Source organism: Mya arenaria, chromosome 6 (genome assembly GCF_026914265.1).
Source record: "Mya arenaria isolate MELC-2E11 chromosome 6, ASM2691426v1".
NCBI lineage: Eukaryota > Metazoa > Mollusca > Bivalvia > Myida > Myidae > Mya > Mya arenaria.
In genome coordinates, this window is record NC_069127.1 from 78,970,417 (window position 1) to 78,985,983 (window position 15,567).

The 15,567-nt window shown below is 38.3% G+C and overlaps 2 protein-coding genes across 2 annotated transcripts; both read left to right on the forward strand.

Moving 5' to 3' along the window:
- Positions 1-3,176: 3,176 nt before the first annotated feature.
- LOC128236873 (cell death abnormality protein 1-like) lies at positions 3,177-8,850 on the forward strand. The gene is made up of 8 exons (XM_052952003.1): positions 3,177-3,234; positions 3,987-4,130; positions 4,473-4,601; positions 5,575-5,691; positions 6,477-6,605; positions 7,877-8,014; positions 8,570-8,593; positions 8,790-8,850. The coding sequence occupies exons 1-7, from the start codon at positions 3,201-3,203 to the stop codon at positions 8,581-8,583; spliced, it is 705 nt and encodes a 234-aa protein (XP_052807963.1). The 5' UTR covers positions 3,177-3,200; the 3' UTR covers positions 8,584-8,593; positions 8,790-8,850.
- A 1,179-nt stretch (positions 8,851-10,029) lies between these two features.
- Positions 10,030-13,925, forward strand: LOC128236571 (alcohol dehydrogenase [acceptor]-like). The gene is made up of 2 exons (XM_052951509.1): positions 10,030-10,600; positions 11,243-13,925. The coding sequence occupies exons 1-2, from the start codon at positions 10,182-10,184 to the stop codon at positions 12,621-12,623; spliced, it is 1,800 nt and encodes a 599-aa protein (XP_052807469.1). The 5' UTR covers positions 10,030-10,181; the 3' UTR covers positions 12,624-13,925.
- Positions 13,926-15,567: the final 1,642 nt, after the last annotated feature.

Sequence of the window (15,567 nt, forward strand, 5' to 3'; positions counted from 1 at the left end):
TACAGACCAACTTTCATTACTATCGATTTATTCTAACTTAAGTTATTGGGCAGAAACCATTTTTTTCTATATTGAGTTACAGTGACCATGACCTTGACCCCATCCCCCTCAAATACAATCTCAAGCTAGCGCTTCACAAAAGCTACCTACACACCAACTTGCATCACTATTCATCTTACTATGTCATTGGGCTGAAACCATTTGCTATTTTAGTAACAGTGACATTGACACCGCTACAAGCTAGCTCTTCATAAGCTACATACACATCGATTTTCATTTCTATCCATCAATGCTTGCTTAAGTTATAGGGCGGAAATCAATGTTTGACGCCCGCCCGCTATGACATCCCCACTTGTTTTTCGTTTAAAACCTGGTTAAAATTACTCGTTTTCCTAAAGCCAGTTGGTAAACGCTTTGCCAAACGTCTTGCATGTCACAGACATAACGACCAGAAAGCTTACTGCTGCTACTCGAAACGGTGACAGGCATATAGAGTCCAAGGGTGGGTTATTTCAATGTTTTGGTGACACTAATGTTGTGTTTCAGTAGTATGTTTTACTAGTAATTGGTATTGGTTTTGTCAACAAGTTACTATAAGGTATACATACATTTTCTTGAGTTTTGAAGTAATAAAATATACAACATTTCTGAAAAATATTGAAAAACAATTATAGTATTTGAAATCATGGTCGTAGGCGCTTGAACAGAGGCTTTTGAACTTGTCGTGGTTTAAAGCATATCTATCATACTCTTGTAAACATAAAAACGGAATTAAAGTTTATAAATTTCAAGGTTACCAATTATGTTAATAATGTCAAAAGTTTACGTTTAAAAGAGTATAAAACTAATATATTAACTGAAACCTAAATATGGACAATTCCAAACAAATACAGTAAGAAACGCTTCGCTAAACGCCTCGAATGTCACATGCCAAAACATCGCATGCCACAGGCAAACGCCTCGCATGCCGCAGGCCAAAACCTCGCATGCCACAAGCCAATGCTATCCATGCCACAGGTTAACGCCTCGCATGCCACAGGCCAAAACCTCGCATGCCATAGGCCAAAACCTCGCATGCCACAGGCCAATGCCTCCCATGCCACAGGTCAACGCCTCCCATGCCACAGGTCAACGCCTCCCATGCCACAGGTCAACGCCTCCCACGCAACAGAACAACGCTTACCATGTCACAGGTTAAAGCCTCGCACACCACAGGCCAACGCCTCCCATGCAACAGGCCAACGCCTCCCATGCCAAAGGCCAAAGTTTCGCACGCCACATGCCAACGCCTCCCATCACATGCCATAGGTCAACGCCTCCCATGCCACAGGTAATAGCCTCGCTCGCCACAGGCATACGTCGCGCCTGCCACAGGCCAACGTTTGCATGCCACAGGTTAACGCATCGCCGGTCACAGATCAACGCTTCGCATGTCACATGCCAATACCTCGCATGCCACAGACAAACGCCTTGCATACCACAGGCCAACGCCTCGCATGCCGCAGGCCAACGCATCGCATACCTCAAACCAACGACTCGCATGCCACAGGCCAACGCCTCGCATGCCCCAGACCAACGCCTCGCAAACCACAGGTCAACGCCTCGCATACCACAGGCGAATGCCTAGCCTGTCACAGGCCAACGCCTCGCATGACACAGGTCAACGCATTGTATGCAATAGGCCAACGCCGCACATGCCACATGCCAACGCATCGCATGCCCGAGGCCAACTCCTCGCATGCCACAGGCCAACGCCTCGCATGCCGCAGGCCAACGCCTCGCATGCCACAGTCCACCGCCCCGCATGCCACAGACCAACGCCTCGAATGCTAAGGCCCACGCCTCACATGCCACAGGCCACCGCCTCGCATGTCACAGGCCAACGCCTCGCATGCTAAGGCCCGCGCCTCGCATGCTAAGACCCGCGCCTCGCATGTCACAGGCCAACGCCTCGCATGCTAAGGCCCGCGCCTCGCATACCACAAGCCAACGCCTCCCATACCACAGGCCAACGCCTCGCATGCCTTAGGAGATTGCCATGGTTATCTTACAGCAGCCCTATTGGACACTGTGACATGATGCCATGTTGTTTTGTGGCTAAATGGGTTTAGATTGAGACTGAAAAATGATTTGAATTTGTTTGTTATGTTTGGACCAGTTTTGTAATTACAGAAATCATGAAGGCATTAAATGCTATGTCATAACTACCGCTCGGCTACCAAATGAGACTAGATCATAGCCATCACGTCAGCATTTGCACTGTTGCAGAGACCATTTCTTTCATTATACACATCTTGATACAAGTAAACTCTGTCTACGATCTCCCACGAACTGTCACTTACTGATATTCTACAAGAATGTCTCCGACATTCGGTTTATTATACTGCCAATCGTGTCTGAGGTGGCTTATATCCATGCTTTATCAACATGACTTCAAACATCTTTGACTCTACCGCCAACATACGTCAACAAAGTTAAAGGTTATCTAAATGAATGCTCTAGAATGACCATAGCACGAAGTTTAAGTTTAATGTAGGACAATTTAGTCACTGTGTCTATTCCCATTGGAATTCACTCAGAAGCGAATTTTATTTGGTTTTAAAGAGTTGGCACATTTTTATTTTACAATTTAAAGTCCGAAATGTTGCATTTTGACCTGATGTCTCCTATATTGAAATAAAGAAGTAAATGTTTTAGGGGGACATGTGTCGGGTGCCCCCCCCCCCTCGGTTTCACTAGTGCTTGTCCCTGTAGTTTCCAATATATTACTAGAATTGGAAGCCATTGGCAGAAAAATGTTGCTGCAGCCTTTATACACAGTAAAATAAGTATCTAAAAATTTCATTTAATGCTCTCAGTGAGCGGTTTTCAACAATTAAGGCCCTAAGCAGTATCACTTTAATAAGGAAAACAGCAACATTAACAACTACAACAACAAAAACATCATCAACAGCAACAACAACAACAGAAGCAACAACAACGACATATGTTTTATATCCAATCCAATGTCAGTAATTAATTGCTGAAAACATTTCAATAAAAAGTTGATAAAAATAATTTTACATGACCTTAAGTGATTCACGATCTTGGCATAGTTCATGTTGTCAGCTGATAGACATTGACCGCCTTTTCTGCAGGTATATAACTGTCGGTATCGAATATTGCCTTTGCAGAAGTTTAGTGTGACTGCAGCAGTAAAAATGAATGGTCTTTTGTTTGGATTTTCTCTTATTGGTAATTATTAACAGTTCTTTTCTAAGTTTGAACACATAGTTAACTGTATAAATGTCCGTCCGTGGAAGGGGTTCTTTTGGTACTGCTACTGCTACTGCTGCTACTACTGCTACTGATATTTCTTCTCACAGGTGATCATCTTATAGCTTTGAGACTAAAATATGCCCTACGATCCTTTCATCTTGTTTATAAAGTTATAATACAATTCTAAGAGTTTATCTTGAAAAAATACCATTAAATATATGTAATAATATGACATTTAAATAAAATTATAAGAGTTTTACTTGAAAAAATATCATCATATATATATTAAGTAAAACTTTTTAGAATTTTATTGAAATTTCATTTTAATACTATTTAAACAGTGTCAATGAAGTGAAGGACCATGTAATAGTGTCAAAGATTTTTGACGATTACCTTTGATACTACTACAAGTACGAATAAGAATAACTAGAAGAAGAAGAAGGAAGAAGAAGAAGAAGAAGAAGAAGAAGAAGAAGAAAAAGAAGAAGAAGAAGAAGAAGAAGAAGAAGAAGAAGAACAACAACAACAACAACAACAACTATAATAAAAATAATAATAATAATAATAATAATAATAATAATAATAATAATAATAATAATAATATACTAATTATAATAATATTTTTTTTTTATATAAAACTATCATTGTTGTTAATGCTTTAAATACATATATACAAGATCATCTATGCATATTGCCGCCAACTCCTTATTCTACCTCGTGTCCAACAGTTGTGGCGTTCGCCCAGCAGCACCACCCACCCCACCATCCGCACCCAGGCGGCCCAGTAGCCTGTCATCAAGACACAGACTGTGCTGGGTGTGACGCTGGACTAGTCGGTTTCTGCGAGACCGGAGTCTGTTACTGCAGGAATGGTAATAAAGTTTCTCTGTTTCCCATGATGATGGTCTGGTAGTTATTTCTTAATGCGTTTTGGTTTTGCTTGGTTTTCGGTTGGCTATTACCTTATATCGCCATTAACAGGATCATTTTCTAAAAAATACTAGTCATGCTACAAGTTGCAGTTTATTATCCGTTTTTATATAAAATGAATCAAAGAAATAAATTAAAGAATACATTCATTTTATCCAGTAACAAATAAGTTCTTCCCATTTTTGGACATTTGTGTATGTATGAGTATGATTAAAAAACAATAACCTATGCTTATGCATACACATTTTAGTATATACATCGAAAGCTCATTCTTATACAACCAGAATCCACAGTGGTTGTTAAACGTGCAGCATGCACGGATAACGCCGACTGCCCTGCGTGCCAGAACGGGTTGGCCGGCACCTGCAACGCTCAAGGCCACTGTGAGTGCCAGGACACCGCGCATCACCCAGGTAATTTGACTTGTGAAGGATAAAGTGGAGGTGATACTGACACTAACCTTCCAGGTGTTATAGCACTCCCGGAGGGCATTGGAACGCTTAGTCATTGAACAAGCAGCATTGACGTGACACACTGAAAAGGTTAAAAGTGTTGGGAGGGAGGTTTGTGGGTACTCCCTCAAGAAAATTTTATTTTTTTAGTCCGAAATGGTACAATATGGGCGTATTTTTATTACTATTTTTCTCCATTATTGAAATAAATGAAATCAAAAGATAACTTGGACGATAAAAGTGGAGGGGGGGGGGGGGGGGCGCCGGGTGCCCCCCTTTGATCCGCTAGTGTAGGCTACGTCATTCCATTGAACTGAAGACCATGATATTTGAGCAAATTGGGTACTGGACATATAGCAGAATGTTTGGATGCTTGGTTTTAAAATTTTCAACACAAATGTTACTATTAGTCTGTACAGCAGCACTAATAGGCTCTTTGACAGGGGAAATGCTGACTAGATGGTACTGATTCAGACATATTTGGTAGACACTCTATAGTTATTACTTTATTATTTAGTATCTTACATGAAAATATAAACAAATTCCAGTTCAATCTATAAAACCAAGCCCCTAACTAAAAATACTATTTTGAAACGGCACGATTTAACAAGTTTTGTTGAATTGCGTCACCCAAAAACACATTCTGTAAAATTATTTAGGTCAAATAGTTAAAAATAAGTCGTATAAGCATAACTCACACGAGTGCTAAGTCGTTGACTGCACACGGCGGAAACTGCACGACCGATAACGAGCGATCACTCGCAAACTTAAAATACGACAATTATATTTCTGATTTATTAAATCAAGATAATACATAGCGATTAGCTACAAAACAACAACAACAGGAAAGCAAATTGAATTTTTCACGAAATTCTACATATTTGTACCGTATAATTTTATGAATGTTCTAAAGTGTTCTCAATTCCCCTCCCAGTGGGAAAACGTGCAGCGTGCACGGATAACGCCGACTGCCCTGCGTGCCAGAACGGGTTGGCCGGCACCTGCAACGCTCAAGGCCACTGTGAGTGCCAGGACACCGAGCATCATCCAGGTAATTTAACTTGTATTATAATACAAGCTTCTTTTACTGCCTATGCAATTGCACGTAGGGAATCATTGAGTACTCGGCTCAATCATTAAGAATTTCAACTTTCGCGGGTGCTTAAAGGTCAGTCCACTGCCGCTCATCCGATACACAATCCCTACGTCAGAGTTTGCGTTGAGTTTGCAGTCGATACGCTTACTCCGCCCATTCTTAATCATTATGATGTTAGGTCATGTCCTATAACTGTTACATATACAAGCATTCAATGGTGATAAAAATCACTTTAATAGTGGCGGCAGTTATTAGGTAGGAATATGCACGAGTCGTTCTGACAGGTTAAGGGGGCCTAGGTCCGATCCATAAAAAGGTAATAGATGGATCAGTGTACTTGTTAGCCATATAGGGCACTCCCAACATCCAACAGCTAGCTTTAATAGCTCCGCGCATGTGGTGACGACAGCGCGTCGTAGAGTACGGAGTTCAAACACCCTACTCTTTCTTTCACTTTATGAGTTCGCGGACATTTTGCAAGTTACAATTAATGAATGTGGGCCGATTGTTCAGGACTTTGTTAAAATAAACAATGTTGTTGATGGAATTGTTGTTTTCGTTCAACTGTGTTTTACCTAGGAATTGTTTTGGACACACACATAATCGGCATTATTTCTAAATATATTAGCACAATCTGAATTATTTCAACTTTAAATGTTAAAAAAGGATGCCGTTAATCAAATTGTTAACTTTTCAAATGAATGTACTCATGCCATAAAACGTTATTTTCCTCCTCCCAGTGGGCAAGCGCGCTGCGTGTAACAAGGTGCACGACTGTAGCGCCGCCGGTTTCACGTGCCCAGACACGCATACCGTCACATGTTCAGCTTCCGGCCACTGTGATTGTGAAGACACCACCCATCAACCAGGTCTAAACCAGTCAACCAGACTTTTATAGTTAACATAAGCTTCACCATAAGCACGTAGTAAACATTTATGCTTAGGCCTAAAAAATACATTTTGTTTATGTCACCCGACCCTACCTATGGTATAGGCGCCGACCCGACCCGACCCGACCCGACCCGACCGTTTTATGGTCAGCTTGTAAAAAAAATATGAAAAGTTTGTTTTGATATGTAGTTAAACACCATTTTCCAAAGATGAAAATAACATTCTTATATAAAGCATCATAAAATAAATAAATAAAAAAGCATACCTACCCTACCTATTTAACCCTAACCAAACCATTTTAAGGCCTTATAGTAAAAAATGAAACGTTTAATATAAGCTTTTGCTCAGCACTGAATCATTAATCCTTTGCAACTCCTAAGTTTTTCATTCAGAAAGGAGCAACTGTAGCAATAAATATCATACTTGAATTCCTTTCTAAATGAAACATTTTTTGGGAAAAGCAACGCCCAAAGACAACGCTTATAAACTACCCTCTACCAGCCGTAGTATTCAATAATGCATTCCCTTGTCAACGCATATGGCCATAGGGAATATTACCTTAACCGGTTAAACTGCGGAGTTGTTTTGCTAGCGTAAATACCATATCACATAAGACCACAGGTCAGTCATGTGATGTGTACGCAAGAAGCGACAAGAGATACAACCCCATAAACCAACCGACACACGTAGCCTTTCTTTTATTTTATATAATATGTTGCAATATGACAATTCTGTTCTTACGTCCATTTTTCATGATAAATCATGTAGTATTTTAACGGAATTTAATCGATATGAGTGCATGTAAACCAGATGAAGGTGTTTTCTTAGTTTTCTATGTCCAAGCCAAGACAGCTATCACAACAGTTAGTTTAAGCGTTTTTAAACGATTGTGAAGAAAATTATATAAACTTATGCAAAGTCACTCTCTACGGCACGATGTTACACGGGAGTGTGGTATTGCGTTGTGGGAGAAACCGGAGAACCCGGAGAAAACCCACTTTTCCGGCATGGTGACCACCAATCAAACCCATATGCGCCCAAGCCGGGAATTTAACCGGGGTCGTTTTTTTTTGTAATTAGCGAGCGCGCTAACCATTGCGCTAACCGAAAAAAGCATACCTGTGTAATGTATTTTGTATGGAATTGATACGTTTGACTTTAACCAGGATCTTTCTTAAAATTTAGGCTATTAGATTTCTCACTTTTAGTCTTGTTTCTAGTATGTTATGAAATAAATGTTGTACCACAGTGGGCAAGAGGTACGCGCTATTCGCCAAGCGCCTAACATGCCATGGACCAGGAGACTGTCACAGCTTCACATGCCCGAATGACGTGAAGGCAGCCTGCAGCAGCACTGGACACTGTGAATGCCAAGGAGAATCCACTGGTAATACTAGTTAAATATGTGAACTCGTATGTGAGCTGTTGTGTGTGTCTCTTATCGTCTGCATTGATAGTATGTGGTCATTGATAGTATGTGGTCATCGATAGTATGTGGTCATTGATAGTATGTGATCATTGAAAGTATGTGGTCATTGTGTCCTTATACCAATGACCACAGTAAAACAAATGGCATCAGAAGTCTTAAGAATTTTAAGATTACACAAAATATACCAAACAAAAGAAGTGAGATTAGCTTAATCCTTTTATAAGGGGCTTGAGATGTTTCGAGAAATTGGGGCCATGGCCTTTTGAACTTTTCCAACGGACGAAGCCTTTGTTTTCCTTTTTTATGCTTAGGTATATGAACTAACCAGTAGCAAATGTGTGTTTTGTTTGTGGTACTCTTTAGTCTGGATTGGTGTTTTACACGTTTCGATATACTCTATCTCAATCGTTGAACTTATCAGTGAATGTCATGCTGTTTAATATATTTTCATTTATATTTGTTCTTATTCAACTCACAGTCTGTCTTAGTTTGTATACATTTTTCTTTCAACAGTCGGACGAAAATAAAATTCCTCAGGTAAGCATTTCTTTGCCGTTAAGACTTCTGTTGCTCTTTAATACTGTTAGCCATACATTCAAATGCATTATACAGTTGTCAGTTGATTATAAATCTTAATAATAAACTTAATTGTCTCAATCATCCGCTGAAAGAAAATTTGATGAAATATGAAACTTGCATGGCCATAAAATGCGTTTATTTTTTTCATTTTCAGGCAGTTGCTTGTGATGACTCGACATGTGTTTGTTAAATTTTGATCAATAAAATTGTTACACTCTCAAGTGGTGTTTTCTTACATTTTAGCCCCCGCCGAAAGGCGAAGGGGATTTAGTTATGATACGCGCGCATGCGCGCGCGCTTGTGTGTGTGTTTGGTCTTGTCCGGAGCATAACTTTAGAAGTCTTTGAGGTATTGACTTCAAACTACATATTATAAAATGAATGAGGAGATTAAGTTCAGTGCAAGAAAACCATAACTCTGGATATAGTGTTTAAGTTACTGCCCTCTGTTAATTTTCATACTTATTTGTTTGTCCGGATCATTGATCGAAACGTCTTTGAAGTATTGTCTTTAAACTTCATATACAGACATATATAATTGAGGAGAAGTGCAATGCAAAAGAAACATAACTCTGGGTGTAGTTTTTTTAGTTAATGCTCTTTGTTCATACTTATTTTTTCTGGAACATTGATAAGCCTTTGAGGTATTAACTACAATCTTCATATACAGATACATCTTATTGAGGGAATGCGCAATGCAAAATTAACCATAACTTTTGGTGTAGTATTTTCCAGTTACATGCATTGCCTTTTGTTAATGTGTTAAATTCTTTGCCGAACTGGCATATGACGTAACGTCCATACCATCTTATCGAATAGCATTAATTAATAAAAATAACCATTTTTATATGGATATCCACTTTTTTAAGTTGACAATTACTCGCCAAACACGCACAATATTTGATATAATTATCAAGCACAACTTGAAGGAAAAAAAATGCAAATTCAGTATATATGCCAAAATAAATGCTGAGGACAATGATTTTACCAAACTATGGGACACAATTTATTAACCTTAATTAGGGACATGTTTTAAAAATGTTTTCGCTATTGTACGACGAAGATAACATAACACGTTAAAACACACAAAACATATTAAACTTGCCTCAATTTAGAATCGTAATTGTTTATGTATAGAAATCTTAAACCCGATATAGTTGGAATTGAAACATATATATAATCAGTATACGGTAACCTACTGCATTACATCCAGGTAACAAATATATATTATGATTGCAATATACTACACTTAAACTGTCAAATCAAACAGACTGTCAATATGTTTATGCCTTTCTATCTTAAAATACATGACATACATGTACTTGTTATATATGAACGTCCTTTAAACTTTAGTTTACGGATTTAATATATCCGTGTGTTAAGTGTTTGATTTTACGGTTCACTATTTAATAGGACGAATCTATTAAATAGGACGCATACATACCCACAGTCTGGCTTTACACTGAAACGTTAATGTCTTCAATAAACCTACCTGGTGTATGTGTGTCAGGTAAATAAGCAGTCTACACTGAACGTTCACTGTTGTCATGGAGCTTACTGGTGTAAAACTATCAATCTTTGTTGTAGTTGTTGCATTTATATTATACAGATATACAGTGAAAAATACCAAACTTACAGTGGATACAGTAAACTCTACTTATGACTATATAATTGTGGGCGGTGGCTCCGCCGGGTGTGTACTAGCAGCCCGACTGTCGGAAGACACGGAAACAAGAGTTTTGTTAATTGAAGCGGGCGGGGAAGAGACGGAAAATGCCAACATTTCCATTCCAGTACAGGCCCTGGCCGTCTGGAAGACGCAATGGGACTGGGGTTATAGCACAACGCCTCAGAAAAACTCAGGATTTGCGCAAATTGGTGGGGAAAATCGCCACTTCTGGCCGAGAGGCAAAGTTCTTGGAGGATCAAACAATTTGAATCTCATGAATTACGTCAGAGGGAGTCGGTAAGTTTACGTTATTTGTGTCAAACATAAGCATAAACAATACTGTAGAACAAGCAATATTTCATTCCAATCAAAGATATCTGTATTTCAATGAAACTTTCTTATATCGTAGGAATGTATATGCTTATCAAAGCGTTAAGTTCTAATAATTTGAATATGTTTTAATAAAACATACAACTATAACGAACAATGGGCAATACCGGCAAACGGCCGGTAGCCCCAACTACTAAGACTCCAAAAGGTCAAAAGAATCAAAATACTAACCACAACGCATATAACATCACACGACAACATCCAGATTTACACAAATGTCAAACTGTCGTTAATATTAAATGGTTGGGTAGCTGCCTTGATAAAGTCGACGTTAACGCAGTGGTTAACGCACGCGTTTCCCCGGGTTCAGTTCCCGGACTGGGCGCGTGTGATTTTAGTTTGTGGTCGCCAATCCAAACAAGTGGATTTCATCCGGGCACTCTGGTTTCCCCAACAACACAAAACCACACTCTCGCATAATATCGTGCTGACAAGGGTGGTTAATATAATGTTGTAATAACTTCTTTCACAATCGTAGTAAAATAAATAAATTAACATTGACATCTCTTTTGCTATTTAAGATATTTCTGACATGTCATGGTGTTACAGGCATGACTTCGATGAATGGATGGAGCTTGGATGTGAAGGCTGGGGTTATCAAGATGTACTTCCATACTTCCTGAAATCAGAAGACATGCAAATTGATGACCTCAAGAATTCCAAATACCACAGGGCAGGAGGACCTCTCGCTGTCATGAAAGACACTGAGTTCCCGATATGGAAGAGGTTTGTAGACGCAGGAAAAGAGTTAGGGTACTCGGAAGTAGACTTCAATGGTGAAGAACAAATCGGTTTTGCAGCAAGCCAGATCAATGTTAGAGATGGATCCCGTGCTAGTACAGTGTCTGCATTTTTAAGACCGGCGATGAGTAGAGATAATCTACACGTGGTAGTAAATGCTCATGTAACAAAAATCATTATCGAAAGCAAAGTAGCAAGAGGCGTTTATTTCGTTAAGGACAATAAGAAGCATGCTGTATATGCTGATAGGGAAGTCATCCTGTCGGCAGGAGCAATAGGCTCGCCGCAGATATTGATGTTATCCGGAGTGGGGCCTCAGACACATCTGGAAAATCTCAACATACCAGTCATCATGGACTTACCAGTAGGCCAAAACATGGAGGATCATGTGTATTCGTTCATACCCGGAATAATGAGTTCACCAGAAGGACTCACGGGACCAAGAGCCGCGTCCCTCTCGTCTGTTTCACAGTATCTCTTATTTGGATCTGGGCCTTTGTCTTCCACGGGACTAGTAGGGACGGCTTTCCTCAAATCTTCCAAATGTAAAACCAAATACCCCGATTCACAGTTCCATCTTTTTGCATCTCTTCCGATAAAAGAGTTAGCTCATTATTCTGTTAAACAAAAAAACGGTTTGTTCCCTAATGAGTGGACTGACGGCTTTGCCCTTTTAACAATTCTTCTCCATCCTGCTAGTAAAGGTACTATAATGTTAAAGAGCAACGATCCGTTTGATTACCCAGCAATTGACCCTAATTACTTTGAAAAAGACGAGGATATGCAACAAATGATAGAACTCATGAAAAAAGCCTTGGAAGTGTTGAAAACTAAACCATTCACCGATATTGGAAGTCATTTTAACAGGTTAAATGTACCAGTATGTAACCATACGAAATATCTGTCCGACGAACATCTAAAATGTTTCATACGACATTTTGCTGTAACTCTGTATCATCCTACATCAACATGCAGAATGGGTTCACGAGATGACCCAAACTCTGTCGTCGATCCCCAGTTGCGTGTGAAAGGCATCAGGAACCTACGAGTGGTGGATGCCTCTGTCATGCCCCATGTAACATCCGGAAACACAAATGCTCCGACTATCATGATTGCGGAAAAGGCTGCGGATATGATCAGAGGAATTGACAGCGTGGAGGAGTTGCGCAAAAGGTGGAAAGAAACATGATGACTTTTGAGAATGAATACTTAGCGTCGAACTCATATTGGTTGCGTTTACTGAATTGGCCGGTTTCGAAAAATTCGTAAATTCACAAGTACATGTTTATAGTATGTATCTGCATAAACTGGTCGCCTTCGTGTACATGTTAAACGTTATGGGTGTAGCTGAAATCACGTGTACGGTGACGAAATCACTCATGCTACTCGGCATGTATATAACACATAACACACACTGCACATACAGTAGTTGTACAGTAGTACATATATGTACTGTGTATATGATTGCTTTTGCCTTGAATTTATATCCCTACAGTTGTGTCTTTTTGTTCAAACTAAAATATTGAGTTTTGAAACACGCTCACCTTACGGGATCCGATGTACAATTCCACTTGTTGTATAATCTGTCATTGGCAATATTGCTAAATATGATACGTGGGGACCCTTTACGGTTTTGATAGCATTTTAAAAGGTATCACTATCTGGTTACTATTATGTTAAATAAATGGCCGAAAATCCACTTTAGATAAAGATATTGCAGTGTGTGTTTTTGTTCTTTGATTCAACTGAAATCCGACGTGAAACTTCCAATTCATCAATCTTTCGATGCCAAAATAGATGTTATATTTGTGTTTTCTCTTCATACAAACTCTTTTCAATGCTACCAAAATAAATTTGTGTCACCAGGACCGGTCTTCATATAACATTTTAAATGTTTTTAACATGAAAGTGTGTATTTTGAATCTAATCAATGATAATAGAGTACGATATTATGTAGCGATTATATCATATGGTAAGTGAGATATGAACTTAAGTAATTGACTTAAGTAAGGCCATGACTTAAGGTGTTTTATGAATACCGGCTCAGACATCCGCCATTCACATTGTCGTACATCGGATACGATAAGGTCTTCAAAATACCGGAAGAGATCTATCTATCTGTCGTATGACAGTCCAATCAGCTTAAAGATCTTAGATTGTTTCCGTCCGGGATCTGATCTCGCTTTAGAAACCCTAACTGTGTACTTATAAATGTAGATAAAGTATTGTAATTATTATAATTATTATCTATTATGAAGCATATTGAAATAAACCCAAAAAAAACCACAAAGAGTGATTGTGACTTCTGTGAAGGCCATGTCACTCTGAATGAACGAAGAAACGAAAATTTATTTCAATAAAAGGGCCCATAATACACGTTACAATGCAAATCAAATATATCAAAATGCATATATATAACTAAATAAGAGTTGTGTCTCTTGGTTAATAAAGTTTAAGTGTTTTCTATAGCTAATAGAGTTAATGAACGTAAAGAGCAATGGATTTAATATGGGTAGCATTTTTTCCGATGCCATTATATTAAAGAAATGAACAATGTCAGTATTTCCACGATACCAATAAAACAAATAATTTTCCGGATGTCATTAAACCTTGAACACTTCTATTCCGCATTCTATTGTGAATAAACCCAGAGGTAGGGACATGGGTCTTGTACGCGACATGTCGTCTTAATATGTCAAACTCATGTGGCAAGTTATTTTAAAATATGTCCATACAAGAGAAAGTAATAGCCCGGACACGACAACCTATACTCTATGTCCTTACAAAAGTTCATATTTTCACTGCTGTATAAAAAGGGAAGTATGGAAAACTTGAGACCATTACAATTATTAAATAATGACCATAAAATGCTTGCAATATCATTAACAGCTCGACTTTAAAAAGTTTTACAAAAATATTAGCAATGAACAACAAGTCTACATAAAAAAATTGATTTATTGGAAACAACATCAGAAAAATACTTGATAATATAGATTCTGCTGAACAGATAAGTTGGTGGTCCCATTTCATTTTGGGTTGTTCCAATGTTCCAAAGCTCTATTTTCGTAAAAACCAAGTTTGACCTACCTCGCACCTGCAATTTTCCTGTTTCTTTTTCACATTGATCAACACAAAAATGTACTAAATACATGAACTGAAACCTGTGGTTAATTAGAAATGTTCTTATCTTGTGTGCGACATCAAAACTTCGAATAGCCTCACAACAAGGTTTACATTGCAATATTTTTGTGTTGCCACATTTTACTCTTGTTTTGTTTTCGTTTAGAGGTCCTGATGCTTTTTTGCTGAAATTATGATAATATATATATATATATATATATATATATATATATATATATATATATATATATCTGTTTTAAATATGAAACTTGTAAAAATGTAGTCAGAATGTTTGGTTGTTGTCAATGCTGTTGTTGTTGTTGTTGTTGCTGTTTTGAGTGTTGTTTATGCTGATGTTGTAATTGATGTTGTTGGTGGTGGTGGTGGTGTTTTATTATTGTTGTTGTTGTTGTTGTTGTTGTGGTGGTGGTGGTGGTGTCTTTTTTTTTGGAATATTTGTCTCCATAAAACTAGGACAATGTCTCTACGGAACGCTAAAAGCTATACGGTATTGCGGTGACTTATAAACGTTTAAACCCCCCATTATTAACATTACTTTTGATAGAAAAAACACACACAGCGTTTAAACAGTTTACTTTAATATCAGTAAGACATAACTAACATAGATATGACAGGCGATTTACAACACATAAGATTACTCTAATATGTTTAAACACCATAATTTTGTTTTAACAAAATGTTATAATGTAACATACAAATAGATGCACACGAACTTGCTTTTTGAAGGATACATATACATTGAACAATTGGAGATAATACACCAAAATTCTGTTCATTTTATAACATAAAGTAACTCATTAAACAGCTAATGTAAAGCAACGATGCACAGAATAGAACACTACACCCTTATTTCGAGTGCCGGGTGCTACTAGTATCAGTTTAAAACAATTTTGGGTTGGAGCGGTTGGGAAAGAAACCAGGGACCTTTAGCAGGCGAACCGCTATGATATATACTTATGATTTTATGTAGAAGTTTGTCCATAATATATCGT